Source organism: Scleropages formosus, chromosome 21, assembly GCF_900964775.1.
Source record: "Scleropages formosus chromosome 21, fSclFor1.1, whole genome shotgun sequence".
Taxonomy (NCBI): Eukaryota; Metazoa; Chordata; class Actinopteri; order Osteoglossiformes; family Osteoglossidae; genus Scleropages; species Scleropages formosus.
In genome coordinates this window covers 19,136,570-19,159,553 of record NC_041826.1, presented here as the reverse complement: position 1 = coordinate 19,159,553, position 22,984 = coordinate 19,136,570, and the positions used below count along the sequence as shown (strand labels likewise).

The window sequence follows — 22,984 nt, the reverse complement described above, 5'->3', positions numbered from 1 at the left end:
AGGGATCGCGTATCTGTGGAGCAGATCAGGGTTGCGATGTATGTCAGTGGCCCCGAGGGTCCTGGGTTCAAGCCCTGAGGTCGGTCACACGGCGGTGGAGCGCCAGAAAGTGTTTTCCTTCCAGCTATTTTTGGAGATCCTCGGTGTGACAGGACAAAGCATGCTTTTTTGCAGAGTCTCCGTTCGGTCATCCTGCCCGACTCGTTGCATATTGAGCGTGGTGCTGTGTGTGTGTGTGTGTGTGTGTGTGTGTGTGTGTGTGTGTGTGTGGGTGTGGGTGGGAGAGTTGCCGTCCGCACGGTTGGCCAATCGCTCCTCGGCCCAAAAGCCTTACCGGCAGCAGAAGTGCACTGTGTTGTCAAGCATGGATTAATCTGGGAGCTCCAGCTTCTTCACTACTCTACTGAAGTGATTTTTCTCTCTTTTTTTTCTTTTTTTTTTTGCTGACTACATAAATACTGTTGAAGCGGGTAAACCGGTAAACGAGAGGGGCGGCAGTGAAAAGGGCAATAATAAACGGTATCTTACATCGTTCTGACAATAATATACCGTGTGTCGTTCTTTGGATGCACCAGGAAAGAGAGAGAGAGAGAGAGAGAGAGAATAAAAAAGAGGTGCTGTGTGGGGGAATAAGAAAAAAAAAAAAACTGGATCGCATTGGATGCATACAGCGAAAGTGACGCTTTGAAGTCCGCTCCGTCACGCGGAGAGCGATGCGCGCGGCGTTTGTCGGTCGAAAAGCCGACGTCTCCCCGTCCCGTGTCCCCCCACTCCACTCCACTCCCGCGCGAGACATTTTTGCCCGGCACAAGTTCGTGTTTTCAAGGGCGACACTCGTGCTCCACGCCCTCCGAACACTCCGCCCTCGCGATTAAATGTAGCAAACGAACGGGGGAACAGGTATTATTATTATTATTATTATTATTATTATTATTATTATTATTATATAAATGCTCGGTTAGGAAAGGCGTGCGGCTGAGATCACATGGAGGAGGGAGGCCAGACCGACGAAGCCGTAAACGGGAGCAGCGAGGCCCCGTCGGGTATGAGAGGCGCCGATGAATTTTTAAACATGTGACGATAATCCTGATTGTGAATTTTGCATCGCTGACACATTTTCCTGCTCGTCCGCGCAGAGCTGATGAAAAGTTAACCGCCCATGTTTCTACAGCTCTGCCTGGGGGGCTGGGGGTTGGGGGGGGATGTGTCACATTCCAGTCCTTGGCAGCACCTTGACCACATCTTCACTCTGCCTTTGGTGAACCGCACCGGGGCGGTTTAGGGGGCTTTGGGAAGTAGACTTGCTTGCTAGAAAGGAGACACCTTCATCATCTGCTGTACTGAATTAAGAAGCACCTGCTCTGCCTACAGCTTAATTCCCTGCATGCAGGTGGAGACCAGCAAAGCCCGGTGGAGACCCATCTAGGACACTTTCTTCATGGCCTTGGATGCGGTGCTCTCCGCCACCCCTTGGTGAACACGTAACATGTATGAACATATCACAGTTCAGCATCCTTTTGTTCCGCTTTTGTTTTCATCATCTAATAATATAGTGGACTGGACGTGGATGCGTAAATGGGTACGTTGTAAAAATGTGAAATGTTCACATACATTAAATCCATTTGCATTTGTTAAAATAGCGCTGTGACACTGGACTTGCGAATGGATGCGAATCAATGTAACACGCCGACACTTTCAGGAAAGAATCGGTGGGGAAGTTTTTTTTTTTTTTTTTAAGCATCCCGATGTAATTTACGCTGCAACAAAGCTCGAAAATCTTTGCGCCCCTTCTCAGCTGTTTATAACATACCCACCCCCATTCTTTTTCCACCTTTATTGACTTTGTATGATGTCCTAATGGAGGGATGGACCACACATCCACACGGTCAGGCGCAGTGTCACCTAGCCAACCCAGAACCCTGGAACATAACCAAGCAGTCCTGCACTTAGCAACGGCCAGATCGCTCCATTTGTTTCGAGATCTTCCGTCTACTTTTGCTTCCGACCGTTTTCTTTCTTCGTTTAAATGTGTTGTCCGGAACGTTTTTAATTATTTAATTGCAGCTAAAATGCTTTTTTATCGTCTTACTTCTGTTGATGTTTTTGTGTACATTTTAGGCACAGAGGAAAAGATAAATCCAGCGGGTCACATTTTGAAATAATTCCAGACCTGTGAAAATCAGAGGGAAACAATGGATATGTAAATCAGGTCTGGGGTTTGTCATTTGTATTATGAAGAGATTATTGTTTTTTGTCATTTTTAGCTGTAAGAGTGGATTATATTCAAACTTTGACTCTGCGGGATCAAGGGCAGGTTCCGCACGTATTGTGTGTGTGATCGACACAGGAACTTCGCGTGTGTGCCTCCGTGTGTGTGCGACGGGCACGGACAGCACTGCCATGATTGTGGGAGTGGAAGTGTGTGATGCGGTGCGTGGGCCCTCGCTGTATGACTCACATGGAAGCCAGCCAAGGTAATTCTGAGGCTGACACATCCCTCCCCGTGCACCCCTCTCGCTTATTGTACCTCCTGTTCAATGTATGCGAGGACTTACGTGCAGGTAGCCGCACGGCCCATTATGAAGCGGTCCCTGCTGGCGAGGAACTGTCCCCTGGCACCGAGAGGTCCAGATTGGTGGTGCAGCACACCTTCCGCCCTGTCATTCATCCCTGCATCTGGCGCATCAAGATCTTTGGGTGCCAGCTGCAGCGAAAGGTATCCGAGCCCCAGGGCACCGGAACTGCCAAAGTCCCAACGTGGAGAGCTGGCCTCTGATTGTACCTTACGGTCAGCCCCTACACTTGGCTGCTATCTGAAATTCTCTTACTTTTGTCCTTACGTTGTGCGAATCACAGTCATTTTGTTTGTTCAAGAATTTTTTTTATTACCAAATACCATTAAAGGCCACTATTGTACTCTAATTGCTGGGACATTCGTTTTTTTTTATGTTTAATGTCACGCTCAAAGGTTTGCGAGGGCCTCCCGGTTGGGTTTAGATCAGCTGTCTCGGAAGCTAGTTTTGCAGATCGTTTAAACCTTAATTTACCCTGCATAGGCCTTCGGATGTACATGACTAAGCTGTATCGCTGTGACGCCGCTGATAATTTGGTCCATTTCAGGGAGAAGGGTTAGAGCAGTCTGAGATCCAGTTTGGGTCAACGGTTCTTCCTGCATATCGCTGAATTCCTGGATGGACAGCGGTAATCCGGTGTGGTTCGCTATTTGGGAACTCAGAAGATTAGCGGCGATGAAGTGCGTTCTCTCTCCCGTTTACCGTGGCCCTCCCTTTGCTGGGAAATGCAGTCCCATGGTGTACATTACTGTGATTGACTTCTCAGGCTGTGCCAGAAGCAATAATGTCTTACTAGGTGTATATCTATAAGTGGCTTTCCTCTCTCCCTTCTTTATTTGCCATAGTCTCCAAGTGTGTGGGTTGCTCCATCTCCCCATGTGTTCCTTAAACCCACACGAACACTGACTGAAGCCCCCTGTCCCAAGGAGGGTCGCAGCGAGCCGGAGCCTAGCCTGGCAACACAGGACACAAGGCCGGAGGGGGAGGGGACACAGCCAGGGCGGGACGCCAGTCCGTCGCAGGGCACCCCAAGCGGGATTCAAACCCCACACCCACCCGAGAGCAGGCACAGGCCAAACCCGCTGCTCCACCATGCCCCCCTGTCCCTTGAACCTTTGACGTCTTATGGGTTGCATGTGAACTGCAGCAGCGGCTAAGAGGCCGAAGCAAACGGTTGCCGATTGAAGTGTGACTCCGTTATCCGGCATCATACTCTTGAGAAAGTACTTTGCTGAGTTGCTCCAGTAACAATTTCTGTGTCGCTCTACTAATTGTACGTGGTATAAGTGAATAGAATGAAAACATAAATACAGTGTATTGCAGTAGCAGTGATTGCGCTTTTGCTTTATACTTGTTAGTGCGTCTCATTACCATGAAATGAACCCGTACAAACGGAACATTTGCATCTCGGCTGAACGCATTTGCACGCCTGCAGAGTAACATTTCTCGCGTCAGAATGAAAAGTAAGACTTTTTAAGTACGATAACACAGACGTTTTTTTGCACCTCGGTATAGCCGCGGGTTAATGAGACGACGGTTCAGACAACGCTAGGAAAGAAAGGATGCCTGATATCCTCAGTGTTGTATTTGTTTATCTGATGCTTTTCTCCAAAGCGACTTAAAATGTGAGGTTCGTTGCTTAGGAATTTAAACAGCGGTGTCATTTTTGCTGGAGCGATCCAGGTTAAGTACTTTTCTCAGGGGTACTACGGTAGGAGTGGGCTTCAAACCACAGTCCTTCAAATTCAGGGCAACAGCTCTAACCGCAGCAGTACCTGCCACCCCCGTGGTTATTTGTGAAAGAGGAGTGTAGCAAATCTACTTATTTTTTTTGTTTTCTTTTAAAATGTGTTCAGACAGAAAGGTCCCATGAGTTTTCCTTCAAACTGTAATTGGGTGACAGGATGGATGCTTCAGGTCAGCAGGTTCACGGCAGACGGCTGGAAGTGTGACGCAGAGTAGACCGCCAGGCTCGTCTCTCGGGTCAGCGGCAGGGTAACATGGAGGAGAGGAGATGGCACCGCCGTACCCCCACCCCAGCGGCACATCTCAGCTGGACCTGGACAAATAGGCGGTCAAGCAGGCGCCTACATGCCATCTCCAGGGTTTCACTTTCAGGACCTTTGTTTAGTCAAATTCCCAGCATTGCTCTGAGGGAGGGGGTGCGGTGGCGCGGTGGCGCGGTGGCGTGGTGGCACGGTGGGTTGGACCGGGTCCTGCTCTCCGGTGGGTCTGGGGTTTGAGTCCCACTTGGGGTGCCTTGCGACAGACTGGCGTCCCGTCCTGGGTGTGTCCCCCCCCCTCCGGCCTTACGCCCTGTGTTGCCGGGTTAGGCTCTGGCTCCCTGCGACCCCGTATGGGACAAGTAGTTCAGATGTGTGTGTGTGTGTGTGTGTGTGTGTGTGTGTGCTTTGAAGGCAGGGGGTGGCCCAAAGCTATGCCTCACCTCACCCCAAGGGTGGGAAACAGCTCCTTTGGTGGAGCTTTGGACAATAGTCACAACACTGGGCTGCTTGTGTTGGCTGGACCTGTCATTGGTGTCGTGTCGACATGTGTCCGCGTGAGAAAATCAGCCAGATGGGCGGCGCGTGTCATTTTTCTTTTCCTACTTAAGACACTCGGTGTTTGCTCAGCCCGCCGCATAAATAATTTGCGTCAATGCGTTTGTCCAAAGCAGCTGAAATATCTCCGTTCTCTTCTGCAGCTGGATACTTACCGATGATTTGGATGCGAAGATCCACCTGCTGGATTCAGCAGCGGCTCCTGTTGCTGGGGTTGGTTCGGCAAAGCTTCGGTCACGAGTCCGATTTCGCGCTCGCCGGACCACAAGCCGTCCCGAATGATGGCGTTCGCGATCTCGGCCGCTCCGGGCCGCCTGGCCACCCGACCGATAATTGTCCGACATCCCAAGGACAGGTGGCACTGTGAACAGAAAGGCTTCGCGTAAATGCTGCTTGAAGCCGGGAAGCAGGAGGGACGTGAACTTGTATTGCTTTGTTAACGGCGTATTCCGTGCGGCGCGCTGCCGTCAGTAACCTCGGAACCGATCGGCATCTCTTGCCTCGAGCCGATCGCTCTGCGAGTTACCCTGCTGCTGCTGTTGATATCGTTCGTAATTGTTGCGGTTATCCGACGACTGCGGCCTCCTGGCGGAACGGGGCCACGGGAGGGACCGGGACGTAGATCTGCGATTCGCCACCGGAGGGTAGATGATAGTCAGCCACAGGGGACCGGCCCCCCTGGCTCTGTTTCGTTCTGGACCCGTTAGCGGGTTCTGTTTCCAATCAGGGCCGGCGCGCTGGGGCCGACACGGCCTGTTCTCTTTCGCTCGGTAGAAGTTAATACGGTCTGTAAGTAATTGAGTACGGAGAAGGGCAGGGGCTGGTGGGGGTTGGCGGTTGGGGGGGGCAGATGAGGTGTTCACATTTTTCACTCTAATCCCACGTTTGCGCAGCCGCAGCTCCCGGCGCCCATACCTAGGCAAGCGTGCGTCTCTCCCTCGGGTAATCCTACCAAATGCGGGCTATTATTTTATTCTTAATCTGTTCTCCACATGCAGCACTAGATTGGAGTGCAGTGTAATTTGACTGATGGGAAAGTGGTACAGGGATGTAACCCCACCTGCCTGTGCCCCCCGGAGTCAGGAGCGCACTCAGCACCCCCCCCCCCCCCCCCCACCCCCCGTGTGCTGGAAAAGCCTCTGAAATCTCCTCTGTAAGGGGCAAGCCTGGCTGACACTGATACACTGATTTAGTGCAGCCTTCTATCATAATTGTAGTTTTAAGCCAAGCTCCTGGGGGGTAAATTTCGAAGTACGCCCCGGAGACATCGATGGAAAGGTAAACCGAATTCGTGGTTCTCCGGCCCCTAAGCCTACGTACGCCGGTTAACGGCGGCGGGCGCGGGAGGTGCGCGTGGGTCTTCCTCCGGACTCGCGGCGAAGCGTGCCCACGTTCACGTGTCACGGGTAGCTCTCCCGGCTCCCGGAGAAACGCGCGCATTAGCGCGGCGCTTAATATAGATATGAACTAAAGACCGCAGAACGAGATCACCTGAGCTGAGCGAGTGGTGTGGAAAGTCCCACTGCGCTCCAAAATTGAGCAATTAATCTTGGCAAACGATTTGTCAGGAATCATTTTCAAATGAATCCTCATTAGTCCCACGCTTCCCCCCGCCGTGGATTTGGGGGAGGGGGGGGTGCGTTATATCAAGGCCTTTCTTTCGCTCTCCCTGCCTCCCTATTGTATCTGGTTAATAGCTGTGCGTTGCAGCAGACTCACTGAGCGGATAATTCGCACAATTAGGCAGCAGGGACCTCAGGTGGAAATGGAGACCGGGAGACCCTCTGGCGGGCCCGGCGATGCGGGAGCCAGCGCGCTTTAACCCTTCCGTCGCCGTGGTGGGGACTTGGCCGAATACGCAGGCAGCGCGGGGTGGCGAAAAATCTCCAGGGTCCATTTTTCCGAAGAAAGGGTCATTCTTTCATTAGCGGAGGAAAGTAATTATAAATGTAATTACAGTTAAAAGACATTTCGGAATTGCTTCCTACCCCGTTTTCCAATATGTAACATTTGTCAGATATCGGTCGGAGCTTTGGAAGAGCAAATATGTGCCACGTTTGTCCATTTTTTGACGGGTAGGCCGAATTAGCGCATCTTTACGCAAGTTACTGCAAACTTATGGCATTTAATGCTTACCTGCGGGATTCCTCCAAATCGCGGTAAACCGCATCGGTCGGGCTTACTTACTACGAGAGACCGGAGCAGAACTCGGTGGGCATTTTGCTATCGGGTTAGTCCGCCTTCTCTCTGGGTGACGAGCCGAGCCGCATGTTTATTGCGTAAACGCAGCGTGGAGCGTCGCCTAACGCTCAGCACCCCCTCTGGTCCCGTGGAGGTTGCGTAAGGATCTCGTACGTGGAGCGGTTGCCCTTCTCCGCGCGGGGGGTGTCGGAAACACCGGGAAGCAGATCTTAAATAGAAACACGCCAGGCTTCGTCTCCACCTTTCTCCTTTTCTTTTTTTGTGAAAGCCGAGCTATTTCGAGCTGACGGAAGGTCGGATGCGGGCGACACGCGCACTTCCGATGTCTCCCCTGCATTGCGGGCAGATGCTGGGGTTAATTAGGGAGGTGCGGGCAGGGTGCGTGGGAGGTGGGCCGTCTCATGCGGGCCGATGCACGGCCACCTTGGCTGAGAAGCGCTGATGCACGCTAATGCACGTTTGTTCGGGGACTTGTACTGCGGTGCACACGCACTTTGGCACAGAGGCACCGACGCAAACTGAACGGCACGCGTGAAAGCGGTACTCCGGTAAGACCCCCACTGACTTCGTGGTGTCGCGACGCACATCACGGGACGGAAGCCCACGTGACATTGAGCGGCGCGTACTACAGAAGCCTAGGCCGTCGGCGTGGCGTTAACCGGGGCGCGCGGTAACCTGGGGTCCGGTGGCAGCGATACGATCGGATCGGATGCCGGATCGCGGTTTCCGGCGATTGCCGCGGCCGCGCGTTCCGCCGGGGCGAAAGAGCCGGCGGATCGGGCGAACGCGTCTGTTTAATAACGATCAAATTCACGACGCCCGCAGCTCTGTTTCTGTCCCGCTCGTTCGCGTTCCTCCAACGCCTGCGATGAAAGGAAGGCTTAAGAGTGGGATGCCGCGCAGAATGCGCTCCTTTATTCCCCCTTAATGCCCGTAGCGCCGAATGGAGAGAGGGAGCGTTTCTCTCAAACGAGACCGTGAGCGCCGGGTGCCAGAGAAGGGCCGCGGTGGGAAGCCAAACGCCCACGGGTGCCCGCCTTTCGGAGGAGCCTGAACCAAGGCCAGCAAGGAGATGCGGAGGCACGGAACCGAAGAACCCTTCTCTTTGGGAGCCCTGCAAATGGAACTGTGGTTAAGGGGCTGGGCCTTGGACCAAGAGGTTGCGTTGTTTGTTCTCAGGAGCTAAGCAGCGGAGTGCCACGTGCCCAAAGAGCTGCTCTGCTCTCCGAGAAGCTCCGGCACCGTACGAGCGGTCGATGCCGATTTGTTGCCTTCATTTAGGTCACGCTGTCTCCGATGGTGAGAGCGGCACAGTGGGTTTGGCCCGTGCCTGCTCTCCGCTGGGTGGGTCTGGGGTTCGAGTCCTGCTTGGGGTGCCCACTGATGGACTGGTGTCCTGCCCTGGGTGTGTCCCCAGCCCTATGCTCTGTGTTGCTGCGTTAGCCTCCAGCTCGCCGCAACCCTGCTTGGGACGAGCAGTCTCTGTGCGTGTCTCTGACGGCCATGTGGTTGATGTTGCTCTTGGTTACATGTCACTTTGTGGAAAAGCATCTACTAATTGAGTAAGCATTTGCATTTAGCTGACGCTTCTCTCCAAAGCAACTTGCAATGTTCACATTACAATTATTTACCTATTTATATAGCAGGGTAATTTTACTGGAGCAATTTAGGGTAAATAGCTTGCTCAAGGGTACTATAACCAGAGGTTGGGTTCAAACCTAGAACCTTTAGAGCCAAATGCAGCAGCTCTAACCACTGGACTACCAGCTGTCCCCGTAGATGTAACGTAATGTAAGTCAGCACTCTCTTAAATCTCCAGTAAATCTGTGCCTCTCTCTCACGGTCGCTCTGTCCTTTTAGCGCCGCTCCGCCCCTTACTGGACGGTTGCTGGTAAACTGGAGGCAGTGATTGTCACAGGAGGAAATTAGTGCAGCGGCGGAACGGGAAGGAGACGTCCTCGGGTGGAGAGCCACGGGCGGAGCGATTTGTCACCAACCCAGGTGCCGCGTAACGGAGGTCAGGCCGACCTCTTCGCCGCGGCGAAGCCGTAACGCTCTCGCTTCCCCCGAGCCGAGGCGGCCCTTCCCCGCGCTGCCAGGGTGTGCTCTGTATGAACGGAATGCTGTTTCCTGACCTCAGCTAGCGGGCAGGAAACGCCACACATTGTCATCTTTGGGTTTTGAGCCACATTACGGTTTATTTTTGTCGTAATTGCCGGTGTATTCCGTCCGCGAGAGCCGCCAGCCGAGGCTGGCCGCGGGTCTCGCGGGATGACAAAGTACGAACCTGTCCTAGAAGAGGAGCGAAGACGCAAAATCGTGACTCGGCAGCGCCGACACGGAAGGGAGGACGTCTCCCTCTTCGCGTTACGCTGATGCGTTCTCTTTGTTTCTGTTTACGTTTGGCGTAACGGTCTTGAATTTAGCCACCGATGATCCCACCGCGCTTTGTCGTGTGTGTGTGTGTGTGTGTGCGCGCGTGAGTTCACAGGGCGGATGCGTGACCGACGGCACGCTGCGTCTTAGAAGCGCCGCTTAACTGCGTGGAGCTTTGCGTTGGACGTGCGACTCAGTTGTGACTGTAGTTAAGGAAAGTTGAGAAATGGAGAGAGAAAGATGCTAAATTTAAATAAGTGGGAAGGAAGTTGGAACGACGTTGCCATGACAACCCTTTCCTGACCCTCTCCCCCCAACATGCGCGCGCCCATGTGTCTTCCTCCCTCTGTTCCTTCTCCTCCTCCTCCTCCTCCTCCTCCTCCTACTCATCTCCGTGCTGCTTCGGCCGCTGTCGTGTTGTGTGTGTTTAGTGAACTTTGGCGCTGAGATGTGCCTTTGCTCTCTCGTGTGAGTGCGTGTTTGTGAGTCTCTGTTTACCCGCCATGTTGCAAAGCTTCACTGTACTTACGTTACTGCTGCGAATGCACCTGTGTGTGTGTCCGTGTGTGCGTAGCTGTGTTTGTCGGACTGTGAGAGTGTCTGTGTTGTCTGTGTGTGTGTGTGCGCACGCACGGGAGGAGGGTCCTGTTGTGCTGGGCGTCTTCCTGCCATTGTCAGCAGCTCTCTGCTGTCGTACTCGGAGCTCTGCAGCTGTGGAGGTGGTGCGGGGGTTCTGGGGGGGTTGTTCCCTGTGCTCGTCCCATCCTGTTCGGTGTCCAGCCCCCGCCGTCAGCTGCAGCGCGAGGGCCTCGCGACCCCGGCCTCCCACCGAACACACACCCCGCCGTTTCCCCCTGTTATTATCAGAATTAAGCGCTGAAGTGACTCACGACCTCTGCTGCTCTTTTCCCTGATTGCTCTGTTTTTGCCAGGGCAGAGCGCGAACGGCGAGGTGCGGGGCCGGCGTTTTACGCAGACCTCGAACAGAGAAGGACGCGGAGCGCGCGTTCGCAACATCGGTCGCGGACGAAAGGCGGACGGCACCTCGAGGAGCGGACGAGTGACGCGCGCCGGACGGGCTGGGACCGCCCGCTCTCGGCGCGTCTCCCCGCCGCGGGCCGGCCGACGTTCGACCCCGCGGGGCGAAGCGCACCTGTCCCTGGTCCGCCGAGCTCCGGCGTCGCAAACGCGACGCCTTTCAAAGGCGCGCGGGCTGCGCGGGGCGTATACAGAATAGCCAGCTGCTTCCCCGCCGCCTCCCGCCCCCGTCCGACATGAAAGCACGCTGTGTCCTCTGCTTTGTCCCCCGACGGTATGGAGCGCAGAGCCTCTGTTCCTCCTCAGCTGTTCCCCGCCGAGCCGATCGCTTCCCCCGTGGTCAGTTTGTTCCGTAGCAAATGGACTCGCTCTTTCCGTCCACGCACTCGGCGCACGCTGTTAATAGGCACTCCGTTTCACGGCATTTACATCTTTTTGTTTCTCTGACACTTTTCTCCAAAGCGATTCACAATGATAACCTACCTACGATTATCTACCCATTTATAGAGCTGGGTAATTTTACTGGAGCAGTTTAGGGTAAGTACCTTGCTCAAGGGTACTACAGCAGGAGGTGAGATTCGAACCCATGACCTTTCGCTACACAGGTAACAGCGCTACCCATTATGTAAAGCTCAGGGTAGGGCGTGGCCCTTTTCGGGGGGTTTGTCGGAGGGACCCCTTGGCTGCCGGTGTCTATCAGGGTGTCGGGTCAGGCCTGTCGCCAAGGCCGCCCCTCGTTCGGTGCTAGCGGCGGCTTTAAGGCAGGTCAGCCTTGAAAACGTCCAAAGGGAGACAAAAAAATTCCAGCTCGTACCGGAAACAGCGTTCGGTTATTAGCATGAGACAGGATATATGGAAGAGAAACAAGATTAGACAGAGTGGGATTGATTATTACATTATGTGACATGACTCAAAACTGCCACAGTGCCAGACTGCAGGACTTTGATTCATCTTCTGGGTGATTAATGCATTGTGACATTTTAAAATGACCTCTGCATTGGAGTGGTGTGTGTGTGAGATGTTATGCTGTTAGGTGTGTCCTGAATAACACTGTCTTGGGCTCAGTGGTAAATGTGGACATGCTGCCCCAAACCCTGTCGCCTCTCCAGTCTCGGTGGTCTGAGAGGCAGATGTCGCCGTGCTGATTCATTGGATGCGAGAGTCCCGTTCCCTGTGGATTCGTGCGAGCTTCAGGGTCCGCGTCGCGCAGCAGGGGAGCCGAGTGTCCCCGCGCCCGCCTTCGGCACGCGCTCACGCCTCGACGTGGTCGGGGTCCCCGCACGCATCGGCATGGACGTGCAGACACGGGGGAGGGTTGCGGGTGGAGAGAGGCGCTGTGCGTGTTGACGCGCCCCCAGGTGAGCATCTGCGTGGACACGATGTCGCCGACCGCTTTGACGCACCCCGGCGAGCGGGCCTCGCTCGCCGATTGGCGGCAGGGGGCGAGACCGAGACGTCCGCCACGCTGTCCGTCAGAGCGAATGGCTCCCGCTGCGGAGCCTTGAAAAACAGTAAAGAGACGCTGAAGTGTTTTACGGCTCGAAAGGAGCGATGAAATAAAACCGGTCGCGCTACGTGAGCGGACGGTCTTTAACTCACCCCCTCTGTCTCACATTTACCCCGTAAATGACTCAGCTGAGCGCACGCTAGAACACGGTATGTCCTCCTCCTTGTTCAGACAGGCTGGTGGTTGAGCAACAGGTGTTGCCCAATGCAACTGTCACAGCCCTTCCCCGTCCTCCCAGCACGCTCCTCGAGAACACACGTGTTCTTCATCTGTGCCTCTGTACCTCTGTTTTGCCCCTTACTGCTACTCCGATGAAGTGTTTATAGATTATTCAACGGGAACCGTTACTGCTGGATCGTTGCTCCGGTTCCCCCCACAGCAGGCTGTGTCAACAGGTGAACAATCACTGCCGTCGTCCTGAGCGGAAAAGCCTCGGCGCGGTTAAAGTGGAGACCGCGGCCGTACCGACAGGAGACGGAGGGAGGTTTTGGCACGGCGTGCAGAGCTGCCGCCGTGAAAGCGAGTCCGACCGGGTTCCGTCCAACCGCGCGCCGGGCTTTCGTCGTTCCCCCCGTCGCGCACGCCGCATCTCGCCTGCGTGGTCGGAGAAGCGAGGAACGGAGAAGCCTTATACTGGAGCACCTCTTATTGTCGGTCGGCGTGTTGGGCGCAGCTCCCGTCGAGGAGATTACGCAGCCGTCGCCGGTGAGGTGTCCCCTCGTTGGCCACGATGTGGAAATGATGTGTAATCACGCCCGTGTTGAATAAAACCTGCAATCAGAGGCGAAATTGCGAAACGCCGGCAGCGTCTCGTCGATGCTTGTGTCCGCAGCGCCGTAATCTCTGACCTTCTGAATTTTAAATCATTGTAAATCCGTCGCTATTAATAGATCCGGTCTGGACTGCGTGGGATCCCACATCAAAGGCAGGGTTTTCTGCTCTCGGTGGGAGCGCGAACGCAACGCGCCGCCCGGTGCACGGAGGAGCTCGCGGTCCCGTGGTCTGCTCGGACCACCTGGGGCGGCGCCTGGCTGTCAGAAGGAAGCCTGGTCCCGGATGGAACTGACCGTCGAGCCTCTGTCTCCAAAGCCTGGGGTCACTGGCGTTTCATTGTTGATTTTGTCCAGATGTACTGGTTCCAGACGGCATGCGGACGGAAGCTCTCTCGCATCTTGGCCGGTCGCATGCGTGAGGGATTAGGTGCGGAGGAGCGTCAGCAGGGGGCACTTGGTTCAGCGTTGCTTTGGCGAGTCCCGCGAAGGGACCACGCCACGAGGTCTTAGAGAGACGAGGCTCCGAGAAGCCCGCGCACTTGTGCCGGAGTCTCTTGGCCTGAGGAGTGTGCGGAGCAGGAGGGGAGGTATGTCGCGCGGTGCTACGGGCCCCCCGGCTCCCTTTCTAGGACAGGTGTACCGATGGTGTACCAGGTGTCGGTGGTGGGTGGGTGCGGGGTGGCTGCTAAATACGCAATCACACATGTTTGGGCACATCTGCAAATTCTTTTATGCAGATTTCCCTCATACACCATGTACAAAAGCCACTTTTGTATATAAAAGCACAATTTTATTATATCAGTTTCTTTTACTTTTTTGTTCATCCTCCAACTCACCACGTTATGGCTGTAGCCTTGGACATTTAGTGAGTATAAAAGCCAGTTAATCCCTGAAATTCTTCTTATCTTTTTTTTTTTTTTCCTGGGGATCACTCTCAGTATGTCTTCCGAGACCAACTTTTTGGATGACGACGGAGTGTTCGATTATTCATGGAGCGTGTGCAAATAAATAGGAGGCAAGGCTGCGAGACGACGGGAGCATTAATGAGGTGGAAGATTATAGTTTTACAGTCCTGGTTTTGTTGGCTGAAGCTGGTAAAAAGCTTTAAATACATGGCTGAAGCTGTATATGTCAGCAGGTTTCCATGGAAACGCTGGAAGGGTGACATTAATAACCAGGTGTCGGCGGTGGTGCCGGTGGGGGGGGCTGCTAAATTAAACACGCAATCGCACATGTTCGGTCCGCAAGCGAACGGTCATCTCGCTGCTTTCTTGGAGAGCCGAAATTTACTGAAGAATCGCGAAGTCGTGGGCAGATGCTTCCTTGGTAGTTATGCGCTGGTTAAGCATGCGTCTCGCGAACTGTTTTTCCTCCTCGCTTTGGCGTTCGGAGGACTTTGATCTCGGCGAGAATGCTGCCTCCGATCGTGCGTCGGCCCTCCTCTTCGTTGGCGGAAACGCGCGACGCGAGACGCGGCGCCTGTCCGGACGCCCGGCACGAGAGCCGCAGGCGAACGAGCGCTCCGCGAGGTCTCGTCCCCGGCCCCGTGCCGACTCCGAAGCGGCACGGCAGGCGGCAGCCAGCGTGTCGAAGCCCTGACGCGTGGGCCATTCCGGCAAGTACTCGGAGCGCTAAATTGTAGGGTGACGTTACCTTGGTGTCCGGTCCAGTTTGTTAAGGGGTTGTAATAATGGGACGGCTGGTAGAGCGTAGCGGTTAGAGCCGCTGCCTTTGGAACGGAAGCTCGCAGGTCTGGCCGTTGTACCTTTAAGCAAGGTACTTAGCCTAAATAACAGGGGGTGCGGTGGCGCGGTGGTGCGGTCCTGGTCCTGCTCTTCGGTGGGTTTGGGGTTCGAGTTCCGCTCGGGGTGCCCTGCCGTGGACCGGCGTCCCGTCCCGGGTGCGTCCCCTCCCCCTCCGGCCTTGCGCCCTGCGTGCCGGGTTAGGCTCCGGCTCCCCGTGTCCCGTATGGGGCGAGCGGTTCGGACGGACGGACGGATGGACGGACTTAGCCTAAATTGCTCCGGTGAAGTTACCCAGTTGGATACCTGGGCACGTAGGTATAAGGCAGCTTAATGTCGTACGTTGCTTTCGAGAAGAGAGCCAGCTAAATGATTACACGTCACGATTTTCACCTGTTTTATTTATTTCAGTAGACGTGCTCCGCAGGGCTCACGCGCACCCTGAAGTTCGGCGCGGTCGATTGTTGTCTTCGGTGGGTTTGCCCGACCGACGAGTCCGCCGCGACCGGCTCTGCTGTTACCCGCCCTTTCCGTATTTCTCTCGAAAGGTGAGAGGCGCTTGAGCGACGGGTCGTGGCACCAGGCCTGTAACGTGACGCCCGCTCTCTTTCCTCAAGGCGATCCAGTTCGGAAAGGCTGAAACTTTCATTAGGGTGTCAGGTGAACACAGGCTGCACTGTTTCCACTTTGTTTTCTTTCCTCCTCGTCTTTCTTTATTTAAACTCTGCCTCCTGCTTAAGGTTTTAAAGCCCCCCCCCCCTCCCCGAGGCAATACGGATGGAATGTACGTCAGGTACTTGGCGTTGATACAAATGTGTAAATATTGAATTGAGGAAATACGTCCATTCAACTATCCAGCCAACCGACGTCTACGACCGCTTGTCCCGAGCGGGGTGGCAGTGAGCCGGAGCCTAACCCGGTAACACGGCGCAAGGCTGAAGGAGGAGGGGACACACCCAGGACGGGATGCCAGTCCACCGCAAGGGACCTCACGCACGGCTCGAACCCCAGACCCGCCACACGGGAAAATAAAAACATATATCATGCGGTTACACAATTAACTGTATGTTCTGTAACGTGTCAGTCATGTGAGCGTTACGGTTTTACCTGGTTCTCATTATTAGTGGCTGAGTGGGTCTTTCGGGTGTGAGCGGGGCCTTTTGCCCTTGAGGCCTCGAGGTCATAGAATTTGGGTCTCTGGTCTGGACGGCGAGTAGTAGGGTAGTAAAAAAAAAAAAAAACATGACTGAAGGGGGACGATGCAGTTTTTTTTTTTTTTTACTCTTTAGCGAGATGCTGAACCTTTATTGCGTCCCTAACAATAGCTGTTTTTGAACTGTGTTGAGCTCAAGGGGTCAAGGGTCAGCAGGAGCTGCTTGCTATGGCAGGATTCTGGAGGAGAGTGGAAGGTTGGCCTCCAGCCCCGCTAGCAGCGGTCCGAGGGGGCGTTACGTCAGCTTCAGTGGGACCGGGACTCCGGACAGGTCCTTCTTCTCCCGGTGGGGCATTTTGCACAGGAGGGCACCCGCGGAGCCGGGTACGGCCTCGGCTTCTGTCCCGGCTCGCTGCCGAAGGGCCGGTTGGGGAGCCGCGGGACGGAATCTCGTTCCCGGATTTGCAAAGGTCCATCCGCTGCCCCCCCTCGCCGTGCCGGAGGAGCGAACTCTGTGGCTTTTTTACTGCCCTTCCGCTCATGTTTCCTTCGCTCCGCAGGAAGGCGATCTCACGGTCCGGCTTGCAACACCTGGCGCCGATCCAGAGTGCCTACCCAGCGCTGAGTAACGGGCCCACCAAGGAGCTGCGCACCACCGTGGACTGGAGCGTGAGTGTCCCTCCGGACGGGCGGGGCGCACCGGCGCTCGTCCGTACTCCCGGTGTTCAACTCTTCCGCGCCGCCGTTCCGCCTCTAGACCTCTAGACGCCAACGTCGACAGCTACGGGAACGGAGTCAACGCGCGAGCCCATCGCGTACGACCTACACGACCTGACCCCCCTCCCATGGGGTTCGGAGATTCGGTCACGGGTTTAGGACCCCTTGCGGATCGGCGGCCGTGATTTGTTGCATTTACAGTGGTTTGGAGAATTAAAAACACGGTGCAGCGTACACTTGACAGCCGGTCTACTAAACCCGGCCACCTCATCGCTGCGATGACTCCGCATACGCGCCTGGCAGCGACGAGGGGTTATTAATCGTTTTCTGCAGACGTTAGCAGGATTCTGTGCCCAGCTCTGGAGGAAGGGAGGGGCAGGGATGTCTCCCCGGGCAACGGAGAGGCTCCTCGGCGCTTCTCATTAGCGCAGGTGTCGTGCGGTCGGGGACGGGCGTTCGCCTGCCAAGCGGGGCGCTTCCTGAACGTCATCGCTGGCCTTTCGCCGCGTCCCAGCGGGGCCGCGGCTCGCAGCGCGACGTGATTAAAATTTAATGCGCCCCTATTAAAAACCAGAAATGCCTTTGAACACACAGCTGGATTGTCCGTTCCTCCATCCGCGTCGGTGTCCGTTTCTTAGCGTGTGCTTCGCTCTCTGCGCGCGTGCGCGCGTGTGTGTGTGTGAGCGTGTCTCTTTGTTTGTAAGCGTGCCTCCTCTTTCAGGCCCATCACTACGTTCGGCATCAATATGGTGCCGCGTCATAATGGCTCGAGTTCGGTACTCGAGCGTATTCGTCGTCGCGTCGGCACCTCATTACTGCTCTGTGTTTTTGCTGTCTGCGTTTACCACGGCGTGCCCGCTATTTGCAGGAGAATGCTGTAAACGGGGACCACCTGTGGCTGGAAACCAACTGCTCCGGGGAGCTGTGCTACCTGGGAGAGGAGACGTGCGTGGCGAAGATCGCGGTGAGTCCGCCGCACGGCGAGGCGGGGAAGGAGGCCTTTCGCGTTGCGCCAGGAAAGAGAGAGCGGGGCGAAGGATCCGCGTCGACGATAAAGCGTCTCGACGGCGGAGTCATCTTCCAAATCTGCGCCGCCCATTTCGGTTAAACCGAGAGAAGCACGGAAACGGAGGGAATGCAGTTTGATTGTATTGCGAGCCGATTCTTTCTTTATCGTTTGGGCTCAATGAAGTGCTTTTAGGGTTATCTGAGCATCTAGTACGTCTGATATTTCTGCTTCATGGGCTCACGCAGCAGATCAGTTGCTGAGATTGAAAAAATGACAGAGACGCCTTAATTCTGTAAAGAGTAGGAGGAGACGGGGAGGCAGACGTTGGGAGAGGGAGAGCGATGAGGGCAGACGATCGATGACAGATTGAATAGCGCGCAGCTGATGGGAAGTGAGCTAATTGGCACCGCGTGCCCAGCTGTTAACCCCGCGTGTGTCTTTGCCTTTAAGAAGTCGGCACCCCGGAGGAAGTGTGCGGCGTGTAAAATCGTGGTCCACACGGCCTGCATGGAGCAGCTGGAGAAGGTAGGGCCCCTTTCCCTGCGGCGGACACGGAAGCGCGCGGACGCTCACCCGGAAGGCCGCCGAGGCGCTTGTTACTCGACTTCGCTTCTCGTGCCGCCGGCCCCCGATACGTGGGGAAAATGATGGTGGGCGACACCTGCGCTCTCTGTCCTGTTCCGCAGATTAACTTCCGCTGCAAGCCCACTTTCAGGGAGGGAGGCTCTCGCTGTGCGCTGAGGGATGTAAGTGTGTGTGTCTGTATCTCCGTATACGGTGTGACTTTGTCTTCCTATCATTTTACGGGACCTTCCCCCCCCCCCAGTGATTTCCCCACACAGATAGTAAACCTTAAAAAAAATGCTGCTGGACATCCGTACAAGTGAAAATACCCTTTGAAAAAATTGTCGGCTTTAAAAAAAAAAAAAAAAAAACAGTCGGAGATATTTGTTATACATTTTTAAGTTTCTTCGGGGCACAGTTGCTAAGTTTTTTTTTTTTTTTTTTTTTTTGCATTAAAGTGGGAGTCAGCGTAAACTCCGCACGCAGGAAAACCTGCGTGTGTGTTGCGCGCCTCTGTTTTTACAGTGTGTATACCGCATTTCCCTTTGTGTGTGCGCTGTGTTCTTTGTCTATGTGTGTTTTTGTGTGTCTGCGTTTGAAAAAAGACATGTTCCTCTGTTGCTGCCCTTGTTTTCCTGCTGGGGTGTTTGGTTGGTGGTGGAGGGCGCCGGGATCAGCAGTGTGTGTGACTGTTGTGCCTTGCAGCAGAACATCCTGCGTCATCACTGGGTACATCGGCGCCGCCAGGAGGGCAAGTGCCGTCAGTGCGGAAAGGTACGGCCGGCACCGTGCCCGTACACACGAACGACGACGATGAGACCGAATCGCGCCCGGAGGGAGGGGCTAAGAACGAAAAGCTCCCGCTTAAACGGTTCCTCACGCGCTTCCCGTCTTCCCTCTTCAGGGCTTCGTCCAGAAACTCTTCCACAGCAAAGAGATCGTGGCCATCAGCTGCTCCTGGTGCAAGCAGGCGGTGAGTGTGCCCGTCGTTACCCGTCGTGCTCCGCCCTGCCCGGCGCTGTCCCGGCTTAACGGAGGCGTGGCGGAGGGCTAACCTGCTCCTCTGCGATGCCCTGTCTTCATCCAGTTCCACAACAAGGTGACGTGCTTCATGCTGCACCAGATCGAAGAGCCCTGCTCCCTGGGAGCGCACGCCGGCGTCATCGTGCCGCCGTCCTGGATCGTTAAAGTCAGAAAGCCGCAGGTGCGCACCCCCCGCCCCGCCCCGCCCCATTACGCCGATCAACACGCATCGGTACACGGAGGTTCGAGTCTTTCTCTTTCACACGTTCTGTAGGAGGGCCGGAGCCGTGGGTACGGATGTGTGACGGTGTGCAAGGCACTTTTTGTGCACGTGTGTTTGCGCGCAGCAGAGGGCGAGTTTTTCCTCTCTGCCAGAAAGACCGAGTCTGCCGGCCGGGAGCGCTGGCCTTGTGTCTATTTCGGAGCGCTGACTTCACCGCGAGTGACCGTAACGCGCTCTGACACCGGGCTCCGAAAGGGTGGGCTTTTTGGCGGCAGGGCCCTGTCCTCAGCCTCTCTGTGTGAGCACATTACTCCAGCTCTGTTTTGTTCCCCGCTTGGCACAGTGTATCGCGTCACCTTTATCTGTGGCACAGTCTCTACCATTACCTGCGTTATTTGTACGCGCCCTTCGCAAACACAGGCCCCCCCGCAGCAGCTGTGCTCATTGCCTACGTCGCAGCATTGCATCGTGGAGAACGCTGGGCCGCGCCAAACGTCGGATCGCCCGCCGATCGCCTCGATTCGGTGCGCCTCGCCACGTACGCGGAGGGGTGGGGAAAGGCGGTTCGATCGGCAGGTGAGCTCAGCGTGTCGGCGTGTCGCTTCCGCACGGAAACCAAGAGACGGGAGGGTGTCTCGGGTCGTTCGGCCCACGCTTCGATACCGCGGCGAGGGACGGGCCGATACGGACCGAGTGACGGCGACCTCGGACAGACGCCCTTTCGATATTCGTTTTGTTCAGAGCCCTTTATCCGTAAATCTACCGCAGCTCCGTACATATTACTAGGTTATGCTGGCATTGCAAATCACTTAGTTTTGCCCTGTGTGGCAAACGCTCTCGAGCGGCTAGGAACTAGGGCTAGAAGTCCGAGTGCAGCAGTACAGCCAAAGCCCTGTATCCGTGCCCACCATGTGGCCCCGCCCCACGTATCCGCCCATGGTTGTGGCTTTGCAGGCTGAGCTCTCGTGTGTCACAAGACTCAGCACCTCATCTTTCTCCTGTCTTCAGAGCTCTTTTAAAAACTCGAGCCGGAGGAAAAAACGGACGTCGTTCAAAAGAAGGACCAGCAAAAAGGGGACCGATGTGAGTAAACCTGTTTCCCCCCTTCCCTACTGGAGACAGATGGACGCATTCAGGCGGGTAGGTGGTGAGGAACTGGCCGGTTGTGTAGCGTAAGAGCAGTCTGCTTCTTTTCCTCGTGCCCATCCTGTGTCCGTTTGGCCACGCCCTCTTTTCCCTGTATCCATCTTGTGTCCATTAGACCACGCCCCTTTCTGCTTTGTCACAGGAGAAGCTTCCCTAAACCCCATAGGGGCGTGGTGTGAAGGCTGCAGCCTTGGTCTTTGCCAAAAAAAAAAACAAAAAACAAAAAAAAACAACCAGCCCATGTCCAGGTTTCTTTCCCCGAGGGGCCAGAAACCATGTGTGACTCGCTCTTGTCTCTTCTCGCAGGACTCCAAGTGGCGTCCATTTATAATCAAACCCCTGCCATCTCCACTCATGAAGCCCGTGCTGGTCTTCGTCAACCCCAAGAGTGGCGGGAACCAGGTAAACGGGGTGGGAGCTCCTAACCCCGACCCCCCCAGCTCCCATCGCAGCTGACTGCTCTTGTCTAACTCCTCCACCTACAGGGGACTAAGGTGCTGCAGATGTTCATGTGGATCCTGAACCCGCGACAGGTGTTCGATCTCTCTCAGGGAGGGCCGAGGGAGGCGTAAGTACCCTTCCCTTCTCCTCTTCATCCCCTTCATCCTGACCACCCTTTCTTTTTCTTCTCCCAGGCCATGTTCTCCCCAGGACCACCATCACTTTTCTAACAAATAGAAACTGCTCTGCATCTCTCAAAGCACTTGAATTTTCACACATTGTTCGCATGATTAAGTGGCGTTGATTCTCCAGTTAGCGCTGCCAATAAGGCTGCGGAACCTCCTGTCATCAGGAATCGGGCTCATCGCCACTGGTCTGCATCACCTGCGGTGTCCGTAACAACTGTCAGCTGTCAAGTGGAGCTGTTGTTGCTTTTTCAGTTTGGAGCTGTACAGGAAAGTGCCAAATCTACGAATCCTTGCCTGTGGAGGAGACGGGACGGTAAGATCTCAGACGGCTTGCGACGCTGCACCTCCTCGGGAGCCGCGCGGTGCGGATGGTCTTCCGCTTTTGAGCGTAACACCCCCTAGCGACAAATCTGAACGGAAGCTGCCGGAAAAGAAGAGGAATTTAGTTGAAATTATTACGCGAGCTCGTAACTGTTTAAAATAAAATGAACACGCAAAAGATACGTGTGCATTATAGGGTTCTTATGTTCGCAAGCAAGTTGGGGGGGGGGGGGGGGGGTCCGGCGGTGCAGTGGGTTGGCCCGGGTCCTGCTCTCTGGTGGGTCTGGGGTTCGAGTCCCACTTGGGGTGCCTTGCGACAGACTGGCGTCCCATCCTGGGTGTGTCCCCTCCCCCTCCAGCCCTATGCCCTGTGTTGCCGGGTTAGGCTCCAGCCCTCCGCGACCCCATATGGGACAAGCGGTTCTGAAAGTGTGTGTGTGTGTGTGTGTGTGTGTGTGTGTTTGCGAGCAGCAGGCTGTTGACGACGCATAGATGTAACTTAAAGGGTGATGGTCTCAGTTTCGTGTCCTCCCTCTACTGTGGTACCGCTGAGCAAGGTGCTCATACTGAATTGCACCCGTCAGTACCCAGTTTTATAAACCGCTCGCATACTGCAAGTTACTTTGAATAAAGGTGTAAGTGAAAATGACAACTGTAATGTTTGTCCTACGTTGTGTTGGCAGTGTATTTGTGTTTGCCTAAGGTTTTTGTGTTGTTGGAGGGCAGGAGGCAGCTTTCTGACTGCAGTCCGGTCCGTGCAGACATGTTGGTGTGCTCTGTGCCCCCCTCAGGTGGGCTGGATCCTGTCAGCCCTGGATGAGCTGCAGCTGAACCCCCAGCCCCCGGTGGCCGTACTTCCTCTTGGGACAGGAAATGACCTTGCACGCACATTGAACTGGGGAGGGGTGAGTAGTGCTGGGATCAGCTATACAACAGTAGGATACTTGTAGCAAGTCCTGTTAAAGACACCCCCCCCCCCGACCCTAATTGACACCGGTGCTATGCTTAGCCTCAGCTTCTCCACGCTTTTGGCACCGCTCTTCAAAGTAGAGCACGGTGGAGCGTGCCCGACCCCTGGCCACGTTGAGAGCCACGAAATTTGGCACCATTTACTTTGATTGCAGGGGGTCGCGGTGACGTGGCGGGTTTGGCCGGGTCCTGCTCTCCGGCGGGTCCGGGGTTCGAGTCCCGCTTGGGGTGCCATGTGATGGACTGGCGTCCCGTCCTGGGTGTGTCCCCTCCCCCTCCAGCCTTGCGCCCTGTGTTATTGGGTTAGGCTCCAGTTTGCCGTGACCCTGCTTGGGACAGGCGGTTTCAGCCAGTGTGTGTGTGTGCACTTTGATTGCGTTAGCAACTGAGCGACGCATGGGTCCTTTTTGAAAATCTGATCACTTCCGCTGTTTTCAGAGGCGGAGTATGGAATTAAG

The 22,984-nt window shown here is 55.2% G+C and overlaps 1 protein-coding gene across 12 annotated transcripts in view; it reads left to right on the top strand.

Moving 5' to 3' along the window:
* Positions 1 to 22,984, top strand: part of dgki (diacylglycerol kinase, iota) — a 42,226-nt gene that overhangs the window by 1,701 nt on the left and 17,541 nt on the right. For 8 of the 12 annotated variants that reach the window (XM_029247178.1, XM_029247181.1, XM_029247179.1 and 5 more), the window contains exons 2-13: positions 16,486 to 16,594; positions 17,511 to 17,606; positions 18,102 to 18,176; positions 18,338 to 18,397; positions 18,921 to 18,989; positions 19,120 to 19,188; positions 19,303 to 19,419; positions 20,470 to 20,544; positions 20,914 to 21,009; positions 21,093 to 21,175; positions 21,489 to 21,549; positions 22,349 to 22,462. In XM_029247178.1, coding sequence (XP_029103011.1) covers positions 16,486 to 16,594; positions 17,511 to 17,606; positions 18,102 to 18,176; positions 18,338 to 18,397; positions 18,921 to 18,989; positions 19,120 to 19,188; positions 19,303 to 19,419; positions 20,470 to 20,544; positions 20,914 to 21,009; positions 21,093 to 21,175; positions 21,489 to 21,549; positions 22,349 to 22,462 — 1,024 coding nt within the window. Of the gene's footprint in view, positions 1 to 13,604; positions 13,618 to 15,188; positions 15,321 to 16,029; positions 16,396 to 16,485; positions 16,595 to 17,510; positions 17,607 to 18,101; positions 18,177 to 18,337; positions 18,398 to 18,920; positions 18,990 to 19,119; positions 19,189 to 19,302; positions 19,420 to 20,469; positions 20,545 to 20,913; positions 21,010 to 21,092; positions 21,176 to 21,488; positions 21,550 to 22,348; positions 22,463 to 22,984 lie in introns of those variants that run through there. The other 4 variants (XM_029247188.1, XM_029247187.1, XM_029247184.1 and 1 more) reach the window with 4 other exon arrangements.